The sequence below is a fragment of the Asterias rubens genome, chromosome 10 (assembly GCF_902459465.1).
Source record: "Asterias rubens chromosome 10, eAstRub1.3, whole genome shotgun sequence".
Classification (NCBI taxonomy): domain Eukaryota; kingdom Metazoa; phylum Echinodermata; class Asteroidea; order Forcipulatida; family Asteriidae; genus Asterias; species Asterias rubens.
In genome coordinates, this window is record NC_047071.1 from 11,091,218 (window position 1) to 11,106,921 (window position 15,704).

A 15,704-nucleotide genomic window follows, 5' to 3' on the forward strand; every position below is an offset into this window, starting at 1 on the left:
CAGGGTCCCCCAGCTATTTAAACCCAAACATGACAAACCTCCAGCCCGAACTGAAAGAAAGAATACTGGTACCAACGATCTCTCCAAAGAAAGGACTCTACGTACGTGGGAAAGTGCGTTCCCTTGACATTCCACTACTTGTAGACACTGGAACAACTGATACAATTATTTCGACTGAAGTTTACTACCGAATTCCACCCGAGAGGCGGCCCAGGTTGGAAACAGAAAGCATAAAAGTGTTCCAGGCGGACGGGACACCGATAGACACTTTGGGCGTTGCACAAATCGAAGTTCAGGTTGGAAGAACTATCTTCCCAGTGCGGGCAGTTTTTGCTAAGGTTAGCGCACAGGGAATTCTAGGAATGGATTTTCTCATACCTACAGGAGGGGTGTTAGATTTTAAGTCCTTGGAACTTGTGTTGCATGGAGAACACATCAAGTGTACGAGCCGATTGGGAACATCGTTGTGTGCCAGGATAGTGGTGGCTAGGACCACTGTCATACCACCAGGGCATGAGGCAGTCATACCGGGGAGAATGGATAAATCATTTGACTCCTATCATGTCGGAGTAATAGAACCAGTTGAAGGAGGAGGGGTGGTGGCTGACAAGGGCCTTATAATTGCGAGATCACTAGTGAACATGGACGGCGAGACACTGCCGCTGCGTGTGTTGAACCCAGGACGACAGAAGTGTGTCCTTCGATGTGGGGTGACCGCAGGCCGCCTCACGCCAGTTGAGGAAGGAGATGTAGAAGAGTCAACAAAGGGAGCAGCGGAGAGAGGGTCAAATGATGTGCATGTCCCAGGACACCTCCAGGATCTTTGGAAGCGCAGCGTGGAGGGGATAGATGTACGCTACCATTATACAGTTGCAGGGCTGTTGTCAGAATTCTCGGATGTATTTTCTGAGGGAGAAAAGGACTTAGGAAAAACTGACTGGGTGAAACACACCATAGACACCGGCAGTGCTAAACCAGTAAAGGAGAGGCCTCGGCGACAGCCTCCATGTAACCAAAAGGAGATAGACCGACAGGTGGACGACTTGTTGCAAAGAGGCGTTATAGAGCCATCGGACAGTCCATGGGCTTCCAACGTAGTTCTTGTTCGGAAGAAGGACGGCACCCAGCGGTTCTGCGTGGATTATAGAGGGCTCAACGAGAGGACAATTAAGGATGCCTACCCCGTACCACGAATTGACGACACACTTGACGCCCTAGCTGGTGCAAGATGGTTTTCAACCCTTGATCTTGCGTCCGGCTATTGGCAAGTCGAACTGGACGACGAGGCCCGTAAAAGGTCTGCTTTTGTAGTTCGCGGAGGGTTGTACAGTTGGAGGGTTATGCCCTTCGGCTTGTGCAATGCCCCTGCCACATTCGAGAGGCTCATGGAGAGGATAGTGCGCGGACTCCAGTGGGAAACATTGCTTGTGTATTTAGATGATGTGATAGTGTACGGGCGAACTATTATGGAGGAGATCAGCCGCTTGAGGGAGGTACTTCAGAGGTTCCGCGAGGCGGGGCTTAAATTAAAGCCGGGGAAATGTCACCTGTTTCGACAGTCCGTCAAGTATCTGGGCCACGTGGTGTCCCCGGATGGGATATCTACCGATCCAGACAAAGTGGAGGCGGTAAGGACCTGGCCAAGCCCAACTGATGTTCGAGGGGTGAGGAGTTTCCTTGGGCTAGCCTCATATTATAGGCGCTTTATAAGAGGCTTTGCTGATGTGGCACGCCCGCTCCATAATCTCACTGAGAAATCACGGGTATTTTACTGGAGCGATGAATGCCAGGAGGCTTTTCTGACTTTGAAGACTCACCTGCAGGAGGCACCAATACTGGCATACCCGGAACCAGAGGGGAAGTTTGTGTTGGATACCGACGCCAGTGGAGTGGGAATAGGAGCAGTTTTATCCCAGGTGCAAAATGGAGAGGAGCGTGTTATAGCCTACGCCAGCCGAGCACTATCCAAGCCCGAGAGGAACTATTGCGTGACGCGCAGAGAACTCCTTGCAATTGTCGTCTATCTAAAACATTTCAGGCAGTACCTGTATGGGCAAAGGATAACGGTGCGAACTGACCATGCGGCGTTGAAGTGGTTGGTCACCTTCAAGGATCCCGAGGGACAGGTAGCCCGATGGATAGAAGTTCTCGGACAGTACAACTATGAGATATTGCATCGCCCTGGAAAGAAACACGGGAATGCCGACGGTCTATCACGCCGACCTTGCAAACAGTGTGGACGCGTGGACGATGAGGGCCAAGAGGCGCCTGTGCAGGTGAATGTGAGAGTTGTGTCAGTTGAGCCAACTGTTACCATGGACGACTTGCGTAAAGGTCAGCTGGAAGATTCATCCATTGCCTGGGTGGTACGTGCAAAGGAGGAGTCTGGTCGGCGACCAGATTGGAAAGAGGTATCCCCCCGTGCATCGGCAGTCAAAGTCTATCTGTCGCAATGGGACCAGTTGGAAATGAGACAGTCAGTGTTATGTCGCCGTTGGGAGTCGAATGATGGACAGGAGGTGAAGTGGCAAGTAGTCCTCCCAATCAACCTACGAGAGGCAAAGATGGAGGAGTTACACGGAGGGAAGAGTGGAGGACACTTTGGGATTAGTCGTACGCTTGCTAAGTTAAAGGCGAGATATTACTGGTCAGGTATGGTGGCGGATGTGAGAACTTGGTGCCGAAAATGCAATGTGTGTGCTAAACGCAAATCGCCAGCTCGGAAGAGGCGGGCGCCCCTGAGACAGTATCGAGTCGGAGCACCGATGGAGAGGGTGGCGTTGGATCTTGTAGGCCCACTGCCCGAAACAGACGGAGGGAACAAATGGGTTCTTGTCATCGCTGATTATTTTACTAAGTGGATGGAGGCGTGCCCCCTCCCCGACAGTACAGCCGAGACGGTGGCTAAGGCGTTTGTGGAGAACTTCGTTTGCCGATATGGGGTTCCAAAGGAGTTACACTCGGACCAGGGTCGCAACTTTGAGGCAGACATTTTTGCAGAGATGTGCAAGATACTGGGCATTCGAAAGACACGGACAGTCGCCTATAACCCGAAGTCTGACGGACTCGTGGAAAGATACAACAAAACACTCATAAACACTGTGTCAATGATGCTGGACCCCAATCGTAACCAGAGGGACTGGGACCAGCAGCTCCCTTTTGCAACGTTTGCTTACAGGTCGGTACCACAAGAATCTACAGGAGAGACCCCAAACATGCTTATGTTGGGCCGAGAAGTAATGCTCCCAGTGGACCTCACTACTGAAGAGCCCCTTCCTGACGAGGCTATGGAACCAAATACGGACTATGGGGAGGAACTGCGCAGGAGAATGCAAAGAGCCCACGAACGAGCCAGAGAACAAACCAGGACTAGCACTAGACGGCAGAAGTTGTCCTACGACCGGGAAGTTGAGGGGATCGGTTACAATGTAGGCGAGTTCATTTGGCTATACAACCCAGCAAAGAAGAAGGGAGTGTGCCCTAAGTTAGTTTCGAGATGGGAAGGGCCGCACCTCATAATAAAGAAGCTTTCTGATGTGAACTACAGGATTCAGAGTAAACCCAGAGGGAAAATGCTTGTAGTCCATTTCGATAGGATGAAACCCTACCAAGGCCCTCACATGTATGCTTGGCATACGGAAACACCGACAAGGGTTACTGAAACTCCGATACAGCTAGATCAAGGGCAGTCACCGGAGCAGCAGAATCACCAGAGAGGCGCTGAGGCGGCGATCCCGGACATAGGTGTGGAAGAGGACGTTCGGATTGAATCGATACCGGACCTAGGCGTTGATGAGGACGTTCGGATCGAACCAATACTTGACATGGGAGGTTTGGACAATGACGTAATTACTGATGAGACAGTACAGGATACAGAAGATATTCCTGTAACTCATGGTCGAAGGAACCCCCTCAGAGAGAGGAAGCTACCTCTCCGTTTTCGTTAGGGAAAAATTATCAGATCCCGTAAACTAACCTCTGCTATAATTTTTAATGTTTATTTTTCAGACCGGGAATGATGAAAGAGCAGGAAAAGAGAGTGTTCAGCTGCCCTGAATGCCCAAATACGTTCCGGCACAGGACCAGCCTCACGAGACATAGACAGGTGGACCATGGCCCAGAGTTGTATGCTTGGTGCGAACGGTGCGACTTCAGAAGTGCAAGGAAAGACAACTTAAGAAGGCACTATCGCCAGCACCACAAGGAACACACACACGAGGTAGATATGGTGCCCCTGGAGACGGAGAGAGAACGGGTACAGAGGCGACGCTTGGACGGGGAGGAGACGAAGGAAACAAGAAGAGTGACGGTGAGCAGGGGTTTGGAGAGTGCGGAAACGTGGGCGGAGGCACGGGATACCATCAAGGAGAAGCAGGCCGCCAACAACAAACAACGGGGCGAGAAGCGTCCGCGGGGAAACACGGAGGAGCAGCAGACACCCAAGTGCAAGGTTGGTAAAGGCGACGGAGGCGCCACTGGAGGTCCTCTTGACCTATCGGTGCCTCGACCGGAGGTAGTTGTTGAGCTGTCTCTATCACCAGCCTCAGTGTCTCTGCTGGACGAGGACGTGCCAGCCCCGGTGCGTGAGCCACTTAGAGGAAAGCCCCGTGGGATGTTTGCGCTGGCCAGAGGTGAGGAGGAGGTGAAAGAGGAGAGCAGTGAAGATGAGGAGGGAGTACTGCCACCGGAGGAGCCAGCCGAGGCAAGGGCCGGGAACGACGAGGGAGAAGCAGAACACAGAGAGGACCTGCAACCAATCCACGAGGTGCCTCTTGCAGAAGTCCTTCGAGGCAGAGTTAGCCGCGTGACTGAGGTGTCGACCACATCGGACTACCAAGAGGGTGTGAAGGTTCGCGAGTATCGGTTGCACAGAGTTTACGATGTACAGTTCAACCAGGACTTCCGTAGGGTGTAGAGACAGTCCATCAGAGGTGTTCGCGTAGGGCTCGTTAATTCACCAGCTCTTGCCATTCTTTCATAAACGTTTATCTCAGGTTTTTCCATAAAGTTTTCCATAAAGTTTTCCATAAAGTTTTCTATAAAGTTTTCTATAAAGTTTTCTATAAAGTTTTCTATAAAGTTTTCTATAAAGTTTTCTATAAAGTTTTCTATAAAGTGTTTATAAAGTTTTGTAGAGAGGCGCATGTATAAAGAGGCGCCGGAGGAGTTGAGGACCCTGTTGAAGTAAGTTTAATAAAGTTATTGTTTTTCAGTAAGTTGCTTTGATTCTTAGGTCTTTATGAACGGGGGCGTTCATGCCAAGAAGGAGGCTTTGTGACGCAACTTACCCACCACATGAGGGCGCACGACTAGCTGCGGGCTATAAAAGCCGTGAGCGCAACAGTCGGGTCTCTCAGTCAGCCCTCAGTTTCCCACGTAGTTAGTTCGTAGTTGGTGTATTCAGCACGCGCAAGGAGGATAATTAGGTAGGCACGGGCGGGGCAGACGGCGTGCTGCACGGTGGGTGAAGTCGGGCTGGGCGCTGGTCACCGGGTGTCAGGAGGCTACTGGAGGCGCAGCTACGGACTGCTGTAGGTAGCGCGACGGGACGGAGCCGGGGAGCGCGCGTCGATGCACCGGCCGCCTCTACAAGGGAGATCCGAGGACTCAGAGCCGTAGAGGGCGGGCATCTAGGGAGGCGCACTATCACGCAATTGAGGCGTACGGCACGACGGACACCCGGAGGCTAAGCCCAGCCAGGCATTACCCCACCGACAGCATTGCCTCTCATTGATGAACAGGAGGCTATTGTGATTGTAGGGATTACACTAATAATTAGGGAGGTTATTCGACAGGGGTCCAGTTAATACAAGAATGATTGCATAATAAATAGGTTGGAACAGTGATATATCTGTCTCTGTATTTTTATATTGTCTGTCCATTGTCTGTCCCAGAAGGCTGAGGCGCGGGTGAGTGCAGCTACGCGTATAGGCGGTATATTTCATCCAAAACGGACCTACCTTTCTCGACCGCTCGATTGGTAAGGGACCAGTTCCGCCACAATAATAAAACATTTGTTGTTTTTGTTTTGTGTTTTGTTTTTATTTGATTGGAACACACTGTGAATCCTTCATTCATGAAATGTATTCAGTAGTTGAGTAAGTGCGGGAAGTTTCAATCTTATGCAATTTGATGGTTGTTGAACTATACCTAGATGAACATGCAGAGGATCAAGTCAGTTTACACAAAAGCCTTGAAGAAGACAACCTTCAACAATGTGATGCTCCATACAACTTACAAGGTCATTTGTTGTATTGTGGTATTGTTGCACCGTTGAATCAATCATTCGTTGAGTCACATTGGATCATTGAAATGAATGAAGGTCACTTTTGGATCTCATTGATAGAAGGAAGCATTAATTGAAGAATTCCTTGAAATTATTTCAGTGGTTTGTGCTTTTGTGAAATGTTTTATTAGGTAGAGGCCTCCTTGATTAAATGTTGTTGATTAAAGGCAGTGGACACTATTGGTAATTGTCAAAGACCACCTTCCATATTTTGTGTATCTCAACATGCATAAAATAACAAACCCGTGAAAATTTGAGCTCAATCGATCATTGAACTTGCGAGATAATAATGAAAGAAAAAAACACCCTTGTCACACGAAGTTGTGTGCGTTTAGATGGTTGATTTCGAGACCTCAAGTTCTAAATACATGTATGAGGTCTCGAAATCAAATTCGTGGAAAATTACTTCTTTCTCGAAAACTATGGCACTTCAGAGGGAGCCGTTTTGCACAATGTTTAATACCATCAACCTCTCCCCATTACTCGTCACCAAGAAAAGTTTTATGCTAATAATTATTTTGAGTAATTACCAATAGTGTCCACTGCCTTTAAGTGGCACACATTGCAATTATTTGAGATGCTGTTTTTAACCACTTTCACAGTTACTACATGTATGCACCATCTTGTTCAAGGGGCGGATTTGTTTATTTCAAACATGCGTTACACTGTTGGAAACGTCAAGACCAAACCGGCTCTTTTCAGAGCCACCACTCCTTCAAAAGAAAATTTACTCATGGTTTCCCGCAAGTCTACTATTTATATTTATTTTTATTATTTCTCTTATTCTCCCCACCATGCAAAGCTTCAAACACCCATTGTCTCATTTAACATAGTAGCGTCTGGTTCTTTTCTCTGCTGTAATGGTGCATTTTTGTCCCCATTTCTAGGAATACCTCATGAATCATAAAGTATTATCTAGGCTATAGTCACTATAGAGACGAAAATAAAACAAGTTTTTTGTTTTATTTTGAAGGGGTTGTCCGGATTGTGAAGATTTGATGTAGAATTGTTTGAGAAGTGAATTAAGGTCAAAGTACAAGTTTGGACCTTTTTCCCCAAAAACTCCAACAATTTGTTTCAAGTGTTGTTTTCAAATTTGTTCAGGCCCCATCAATCAATTTCTTTCTTCTCCTGGCAACATTTTAAACAAAACCCCAAATCCAGTTCAAGCTGTGTGAACTTTAGCTCAAGACCAAGCAAGAACAACTTTAAGTCTGTTTAGCTATCCTGTATGAGTTTGTACGCACTGTTCGTACATTAATAATAATAAATAATAACATGCATTTATATAGCGCTTATAACAAAAAATATAATTAAAAGTGGGGTGGACTAGATGGATTTAAATAAGTGTGTTTTTAGAGCAGTTTTCAATGAGTTCAGTGTAGATGAGGCACTGATGTGAACGGGAAGGACAGTTTATTTTAGTGAATCTATTGTATTGGAATGTCATAAGGCTAAAGTCATATTGTATTTCCAAACTTGTTTAGATTTTCTATTCCTAAAACAATAATTTCACCTGTTTTTTATTGAGTTCTCAGCTTTGATCTTCCTTACGTTGTTGGTCCCAACTTTATTTGCCAGGGCAGGGTGTACATGTACGTACATGTATCAAGTCTTTTTAAAACATAAGTTTGATCAAGTGTGCCAGGTACCCAACACTACATTAAAGGATTTGAAAATACGTTTTTACATGCTAAAATATTTTTTATTTCTCATGATCACTGAGACGAACATTATTTTCATGACATTGTTTTACTCATTTCTCAAAAACTAGAGCACCTCAGTAAGTAACATTTTCAGGGAAGCTTTCTACTATCATTATCTTCAAACTGTGTAAGTTTAATGTAAATCTGTAGACATTGTGTTTTTGTCAGCTACAAATGTAGACCCTTTAACCATGTAATCTCTCATACAATACAAGTAATAGCTACACCCAGACTTGATGATCTTTCCAATTTATAAGTTTGTCCCAACATACTTTTAAACTAAACAAGTTGGAATGATCATCGATTCCAGGTGGATTTTTATGATTGACATTGATTTTAAGTAGGGAACTTTGCATGGTGGAAGTATCTAGGTGAGGTTTGCAATTAGCACCATGGTTACCGCAAACCTCATCTAAATACCTAACAATTGTTCCTCCTGTTAAAGACACTGTACACTATTGGTAATTGTCAAAGACCAGTCTTCTCACTTGGTGTACTGTATCTCAACATATACATGTATATGCATAAAATAACAGTGTGAAAATTAGAGCTCAATTGGTCGTCGTAGTTGCGAGATACATGTAACCATGAAGAGAAAAACACCCTTGTCACACAAAGTTGTGTGCTTTCAGATGCTTGATTTCGAGACCTCAAATTCTAAACTTGAGGTCTCGAAATCAAATTCGTGGAAAATTACTTCTTTCTCGAAAACTACGGCACTTCAGAGGGAGCCGTTTCTCACAATGTTTTTTACGATCAACCTCTCCCCATTACTTGTTACCAAGTGAGGTTTTATGCTGATAATTATTTTGAGTAATTACCAATAGTGTCCACTGCCTTTAAGTGTACAGAAATAAAGGTTTGCTTTGACATGTTTATAGTTTTTTTTTCTCAAGGAAAGCCTGCAAAACAAATGCATCCTGTCAGTGTAGGTGTGTTGGTGTTCACCATCCATAATGGCAGGAATCAAGCTTGCATAATTTTATCACAAAAATCAGGACCAAGAGGAAGGAAATGGGCTATACTAGAAACATGCAGCGTTAAAAACTACTAAGTCATGATGAACTCAACCTCAGTTGCCATGCAATCACTTCCAAATATTTTCATTAATTTTTAGTAATTTTCACTCAGTGCAGCAGTGAGTTTTGATGAGCAACAAGGGGTTCTCCCTCTAAAAGTTTAAGAATTGTGTTATATGTAGCTAAAGTTTGTATACAAAAAGTGTGAATCAGTCTGGGCTTGCTCTTTTGTGGCTACCCACTGAACTGTTTCTAAGTGGTTTTTATCCAGCTACTACACAAAGAACACTCACCATGTCATGCCCAATTAAGGACAACTTGAAATGGATGGCATGTGTCAGCTGGTCGGCATTCAAGCTGGTCATACGTTTTGTACATTGGGTGGGTGGGTGGGGGTGGGTGTACACATCTGAACTTGAAATAATTTATGCACTTCCCAAATGACTTAGTTCAAGTTTAAAAGTGAAAGTAATTTTGCTACAAGTGTGTTATAGAAAGCAGAAACTTACTCTTGCTCTACTACATGTAGCCCACATGTACAGTATACTCTGCCAAAAGGTTTTTTACCAATAAATAAGCAATTTATCATTGCTTAGGCCTACTGTACTGCACTTGCATAAAGTCTTTCTGCAATCCAACTGTGTATTCACTTTCGTTTACTTAAATGTTAAAGCAAGTCTGCTGTAGGCCTATATATTCACTTTAAAAAAAATAAAAAAATAAAAAGCTTTAAGGAATTTAAAGTCATTAACACTTTGGGTAACCAGTATTGTCCAAGTCCCACACTTCGTGTATTGATCACAACTTATAAAATAACAAACCTGTGAAAATTTAGGTTCAATCGGTCATCAGAGTCGGGAGAAAATAACGGGAAAACCCACTCCTGGTTTCGCGCGTTTCGCTGTGTCGTATGTGTTTATAATAAATTTGTAATTCTCGCTATCGAGAATTGATATTGTTTTGATGTTTTCTCAAAAAGTAAAGCATTTCATGAAACAATATTTCAAGAGAAGTCTTTCACCATTACCTTCTGTAAACCCTGTAAATTATACGTAAATCTGTGAACTTTTTTTTTTTATTGTACCGAAAGTGTATAATGGCTTTAAAGGCATGGTACACGTTTGGTAATTGTCAAACATGGTACACGTTTGGGAATTGTCCAAAACCAGTGGTTGCACTTGGTGTATCCCATCCAAAGCATAAAATAACAAGCCTGTGAAAATTTGGGCTCAATCGGTCATCCAAGTTGCGAGAAAATGATGAAAGAAAAAACGCCCTTGTTGGATGAATTTGTGTGCTTTCTTATTTTAGTGAGTAATTACCTCTTTTCAAAAACTACGTTACTTCAGAGGGAGTCGTTTCTCACAATGTTTTATACTATCAACAGCCCTCCAAATTCTCCTATGCTCGTTACCAAGTCAGTTTTTAAGTTAATAGCCCATTTGTTTTGAGTTATAACCAAACGTGTACATGTACCTTCCCTTTAAGTGAATATAAATTTGGTTGTGGCAGTCATTAAAATAGCACAGTATGTAAATGTATTTTTATGATCTAACTTAGTAACTTGCACTGTCAACATTTGAAACAGGTTGCACTTGTTCTTTGGCATGCAAGTCAGTAGCAGACTGCCCTTGATTTCAGGAGTTAGTTCAATAAACCCTTGTTGACAGCCGGACAATTGTGCTGACTCAATGTGCTGTTCATGTTTGTTTTACATTTTTTAGGTCAAGAACTGTTTTTTTTTTTAATTAGAAGTTAAATTCTACCCTAGCATATCTCAGCTTTTGAATGAAAATGTGTGCAAGATAAGGAAGTGTAAAGAACAAATACATGTAGGCCTACATGTAATTGTGTTTAGTCTGAAAGTTGAAGTCCCAATTTCTGTTTAAAGGGAAGGTAAAGGGCCAATATTTGGAAATGGTTTGAAACCTATATTATAAAGCCCAATTTATGAGCAGTTTTTGATTGGATAAGTAAGAATCATTTTGAGAAACCTTTATACTATTGTGGTTTAAAAAGAGCGTTACTGTCCAGTGTCGACAAAAACATTTAAATGGAGTTTTAAGATAAAACTTGTCAACATGTTGCATGTTTTGTAGGCCTAAATATTACATCATAAAAAGATAAATCTCTCTCAAATTCAGTTCAGCAAATTACTTTTAAAAGTGTATTTGACAACAAAAAAAGTATTTTTCTTTAAAACCATTGAATTTCCTTGAAAATAGATAAAATGCTATTTTTGTATCCAGACATTCTATTGTGTTGGGACAGTCATGCGTGTGAATTTATCATGTTCATGTTATGTTAGGTTATGTTAGTACATGTAGGCCTATTTCATTATGAGCAATTAATCATCCTGTGTTAATACATAGCCATTATTTATTAATATGGATTTTTTTCTTTATTGTCTGATTATTGAAAATCTACTGACCTGGAATTTCGAAGGGGAAAACAAATCAATTTATTTTTTAAAGGGGTTGGGGTTGGCTAAAAGCAGTGTTATCTGGTTATTAGGCCTGCACGTTCAATCTTTACTCTAACCTCCCATTACACCATAGAAACCTCAATTTAGTAGAACTTAATGTAGAGAGCTAAATAAAATTGGTTTAATTTGTTCATTTCCTGCATAGATTTTTTTTAGAAATGACACGTGTACGTAGGCCATGTATGATTAGGCCTGCATATAATCCAAAGCTGTTCTTTTTTATTACAATACAAGCATGATGGTAGGCCTATAGTATGGACAGTGACAATTACATGTACATGTATGTTGTGAATGAGCGGTTTCGCACATTGGACTCAAGTTCCTTGGCAGTTATTGTGTATGGCTTCAATTCTCGATCTTGACATCGTTCAATTCTCGGTCTTGCGCTTAAAGGCAGTGATCACTATTGGTTATTAATCAAAAAAATTATTAGCATAAAACCTCACTTGGTAACTTAAGTAACTGGGAGAGGTTGACAGTATAAAACATTGTGAGAAACGGCTCCCTCTGAAGTGACGTAGTTTTCGAGAAAGAAGTAATTTTCCACGAATTTGATTTCAAGACCTCAAGTTTAAAAATCAAGCATCTGAAAGCACACAACTTCGTGTGACAAGGGTGTTTTTTTTTTCTTTCATAGTTATCTCGTAACTCCGATGACCAATCGAGCTCAAATTTTCACAGGTTTGTTATTTTATGCAACATGTTATGATACAGTAAATGTGAAGGCTGGTCTTTGACAATTGCATGTACCAATAGTGTCCACTGCCTTAGGTGTGTAAATGGGAACCTTAAAGTACACTAGTAGAGGGCTGAATCAACAAAATTAGTTACAGCTGGACCTTTTGGGGTGAGTTTTGATGGCCCACTGATGAAGTAATGCAACTGTGTAATAAAATGAATATTGTATCTGAGAAAGGCTGCAGTCTCAGGCAATCAGCAAGCGCACAATTCTATGCAACAGCCTTGGGTGATTTTTCTTTCGTAATTATCTAGCAACTTCGTTGACCAGTGTCGAGCCCCAGTTCCACAGTTTTATTATTTTTTTAAAATGCGTTTTATGTTGGGATGCACCGGGCAGTACATGTAGCCACGGTGGGCGCTGCTGGGCGGGCTTCCCCAGGACTCACAATGTTTGCCCAGCACTCTGAGCAAAATACAACGTGCCGCCCAGCACAGATTTCAAATATTGTCCTCTTTGCATTGATTTGAGACACAGCTAATGATAAGGAGTATCAAATGTCACAGAGAAAGAACACAGTCAAAAGATGATTCTTATTGCATGGCCCCATAACAAGAACCGTTTGGAAACCTGGTGCCACTTCAGCAATAATGGCCTATAATTAAACACAAATAATTTTGTTGATCCCCTTGCCCTTGGTAGACTTCCAACAAAATTTGATTTATTGCCCACCACTAAAACTGGTATAGCTACAACACTGGCACCAAGTGGGGATACTGGTCTTTCACTGACAATTACCAAAAGTATACACTGCCTTTTAAAACAAAAAAAACAGTTAGATTTGTTGATTTCCGAGATCTGATTTGAAAAAAGTTTTGATTGCGATCAAACAACCATTTCTGCAGGCAAAGGCTGATTTGTGGTCTAATTACAGTGAGTTTTTATAACATACAGTTCATCAACCTAATTAAAACCAAATTATAACCTAATTACAGATCACATCCCTACAACCCAAAACCAACATATAAAAAGGAGGGTTGAGGGAATCATGCTCCAGGCAAGGAAATCCGAAGAGATGTGCAGTGGGTGGAATAAATTTGTTTGAATGTCTCTTTGTTGTGCAAGAAAAAAAAATCAACAAACCTCAGACAGCAATGAACACAAATCATTGACAGTTGTGAAAAATAGAAGTTTAAATGTGTATCACTTCCTTGTAGGGCCGATGAATTTAGCACTAAGCAATATTGGAAGCAGACTCGGCGGTCACCACAGTCAGAATTACATATCCGCATTGTCTGGAGTGTGTTTCACAAAGAGTTAAGACCAATCTTATGACTCGTCATAACTCCTAATGAGTCCTAGGACTAGTCGTAATTTGAGCAGCAGCCGTCGATTTCACAAAACTTTTCCTAACTTGGGATAATCTTAGGACCTAGGACGGGTTCAGTTCCGTATCAAAATACGTAGGACGCATTGAACTCATCCTAAGTAACGACGGGTTACTCGTCCTAACTCGAGATAGGATTGATCCTAGCGTTTAGTGAAATCGACTGCTGGAGTGGTGTGTCTTACCCTTAATTCCTACAAATGTATAGTACATTAAAATTATTTTCCATGTGTGCACTAAAAACTTCCTCTTAGAGTATCATTTACATGAAGGAAATGCCTTGGTGCCCTCGCCTTTTCAAAAACGAAGCATACAGGCTTGTATCTTTCAGTGTTGTGAATGTTTACTCTTTGTAAACCCAATGTGTCAATAAAGGCTAATGTAGATAAAACTTGTAATTCCTTTTGCCTATTGACATTTTGTGTTTGAACGCCTTTGATTTGTTTCCACATGTCTACTAACTTGTCAAAGAGTTGATAAAAAGTTGCTTGTGGAAGAATGTTTGTTATGAAAACAATTCCTTTTTTTGTGACAAGTCCCTGTGAAAAAAGCATGTGTCGTGGCTGAGCAGATTAGAGTTTGAAGTTCAAAGTGTGGCGGTTAAGTCGCCGGGGTATTAGAAGAGGTACATTTTGTAGGAAGACAATAAATTTCCCTTAAATTCTTCCTTAAACCCCAGTACTTTTTTCCTACAAAGCCAGAAAAATACAGTTATTTGAATATTGCACAAAACTAGTGAAACCAGGAAACTCACAGGAACCATTAAAAAATAAAAAGTGCTTTGAGGAAGAGTAGGCATGATAGGGATAAACCTGGTGTTTGTCTTTCCAGGTACAATACTTCTTTAGAGGCAACCAAGGTGACTGCCTCCATGCCCCCTGGTCATTGCCTTGGTGCCCTTGAAATGCTCTCATAGGGTGCCCTTCACCCCGGAGAAAATGCCTCGTTGAAAACTGAAGCATACTGAAGCATACAGGCCTGTCGTTCACATACTGTAGCAAGCACACCCGTGTTTAGGTTTCCTCAGCTTGGCAATAAATAGGTCTATACAGATCACTTACAGTGTATGAGAGACATCCTTGGTTTCATTACCAGAATATAATAAATAATAATTGTATTGTATTACGTCAAAGAAAGCTGAGTCTGTGTGATGTCCTTGTCTTGATTTCACAAAGCAGGAAGATTCATAAAATGATCACAAGGGCAGTACAGGAAGTCACTCAACCCATTTAAAAAAAAACATCCTTCAAACAACGGGGCTTGTTGTACATGTAGCTACAAAAAGGTTTACTCACTTTACTGGACCAGAATTAAGGAGGCTTGTGAATATTTTTGTACAAGTATTGCAAAATAAAAGCTTGGTTCATACACTTGCATGCTGTGAATGTGAATGCGATACAAATTTTTGATGCCACAAAATATATTTGTGTTGGCAATTTCGCATAAGTCTTCCGGTAAATAGATGGTCACTGTATTCAGCTAAAACATTCACATAGTGACTTTTATTGGATCTTTCTTGATCCCTGTTGATAATTTTGCCAATAAAACAGTACACTGTATGTTGACTACTGTAATCTTTGAGGCTACTTTTATGTAAACATGTTGTTGTTGTTTATATAGTCTTGAAGTCAAGACGGTAATTGTAAAGCGCGGTGTGTAGTTACAGCGCGGTGTAGCTACGGGGACAATACACACACCCTCGATCCCAGTATGTGTGTGTGAGTCAGTCGCAATACGCGCTACCTACGACTGTTGCATGTGTATAATCGCACTGTGACTGTTGCATTAACGGCAGACAAATACATGTAGGCAGCGCCTAACGACTTGTCATCAAGTCTATTGTTTATACTGCAGGCGTTCAGTACCGACTTGAACATTTTCCAAATCAGCATCATGTTGACAAAATCTCTGACCTTACCTTTAACATGTACACATTTTGTTGTTTGTATTTCAGGCGTACCATTGGCAGAGCAACACAAAGAAACAGAGCGGAGTGGAGGACATGGTCCTGTTGACCAAGATCCAAGAATCCTCCATTGTAGAAAACCTCAAGAAACGCTTCCTGGATGACTGGATTTATGTATCCTTTTTTGGGCAAGAGACATTTAGGCCTACCCCAGGGCCAAATCTTTTCAATCGTAG

At 42.4% G+C, this 15,704-nt stretch overlaps 1 protein-coding gene across 3 annotated transcripts in view; it reads left to right on the plus strand.

Annotated features, from left to right (window-relative positions):
• LOC117295515 (unconventional myosin-Ie-like) overlaps positions 1–15,704 on the plus strand; it is a 58,537-nt gene that overhangs the window by 3,355 nt on the left and 39,478 nt on the right. For all 3 annotated transcript variants that reach the window (XM_033778206.1, XM_033778207.1, XM_033778208.1), the window contains exon 2: positions 15,517–15,642. In XM_033778206.1, coding sequence (XP_033634097.1) covers positions 15,517–15,642 — 126 coding nt within the window. The remainder of the gene's footprint in view (positions 1–15,516; positions 15,643–15,704) is intronic.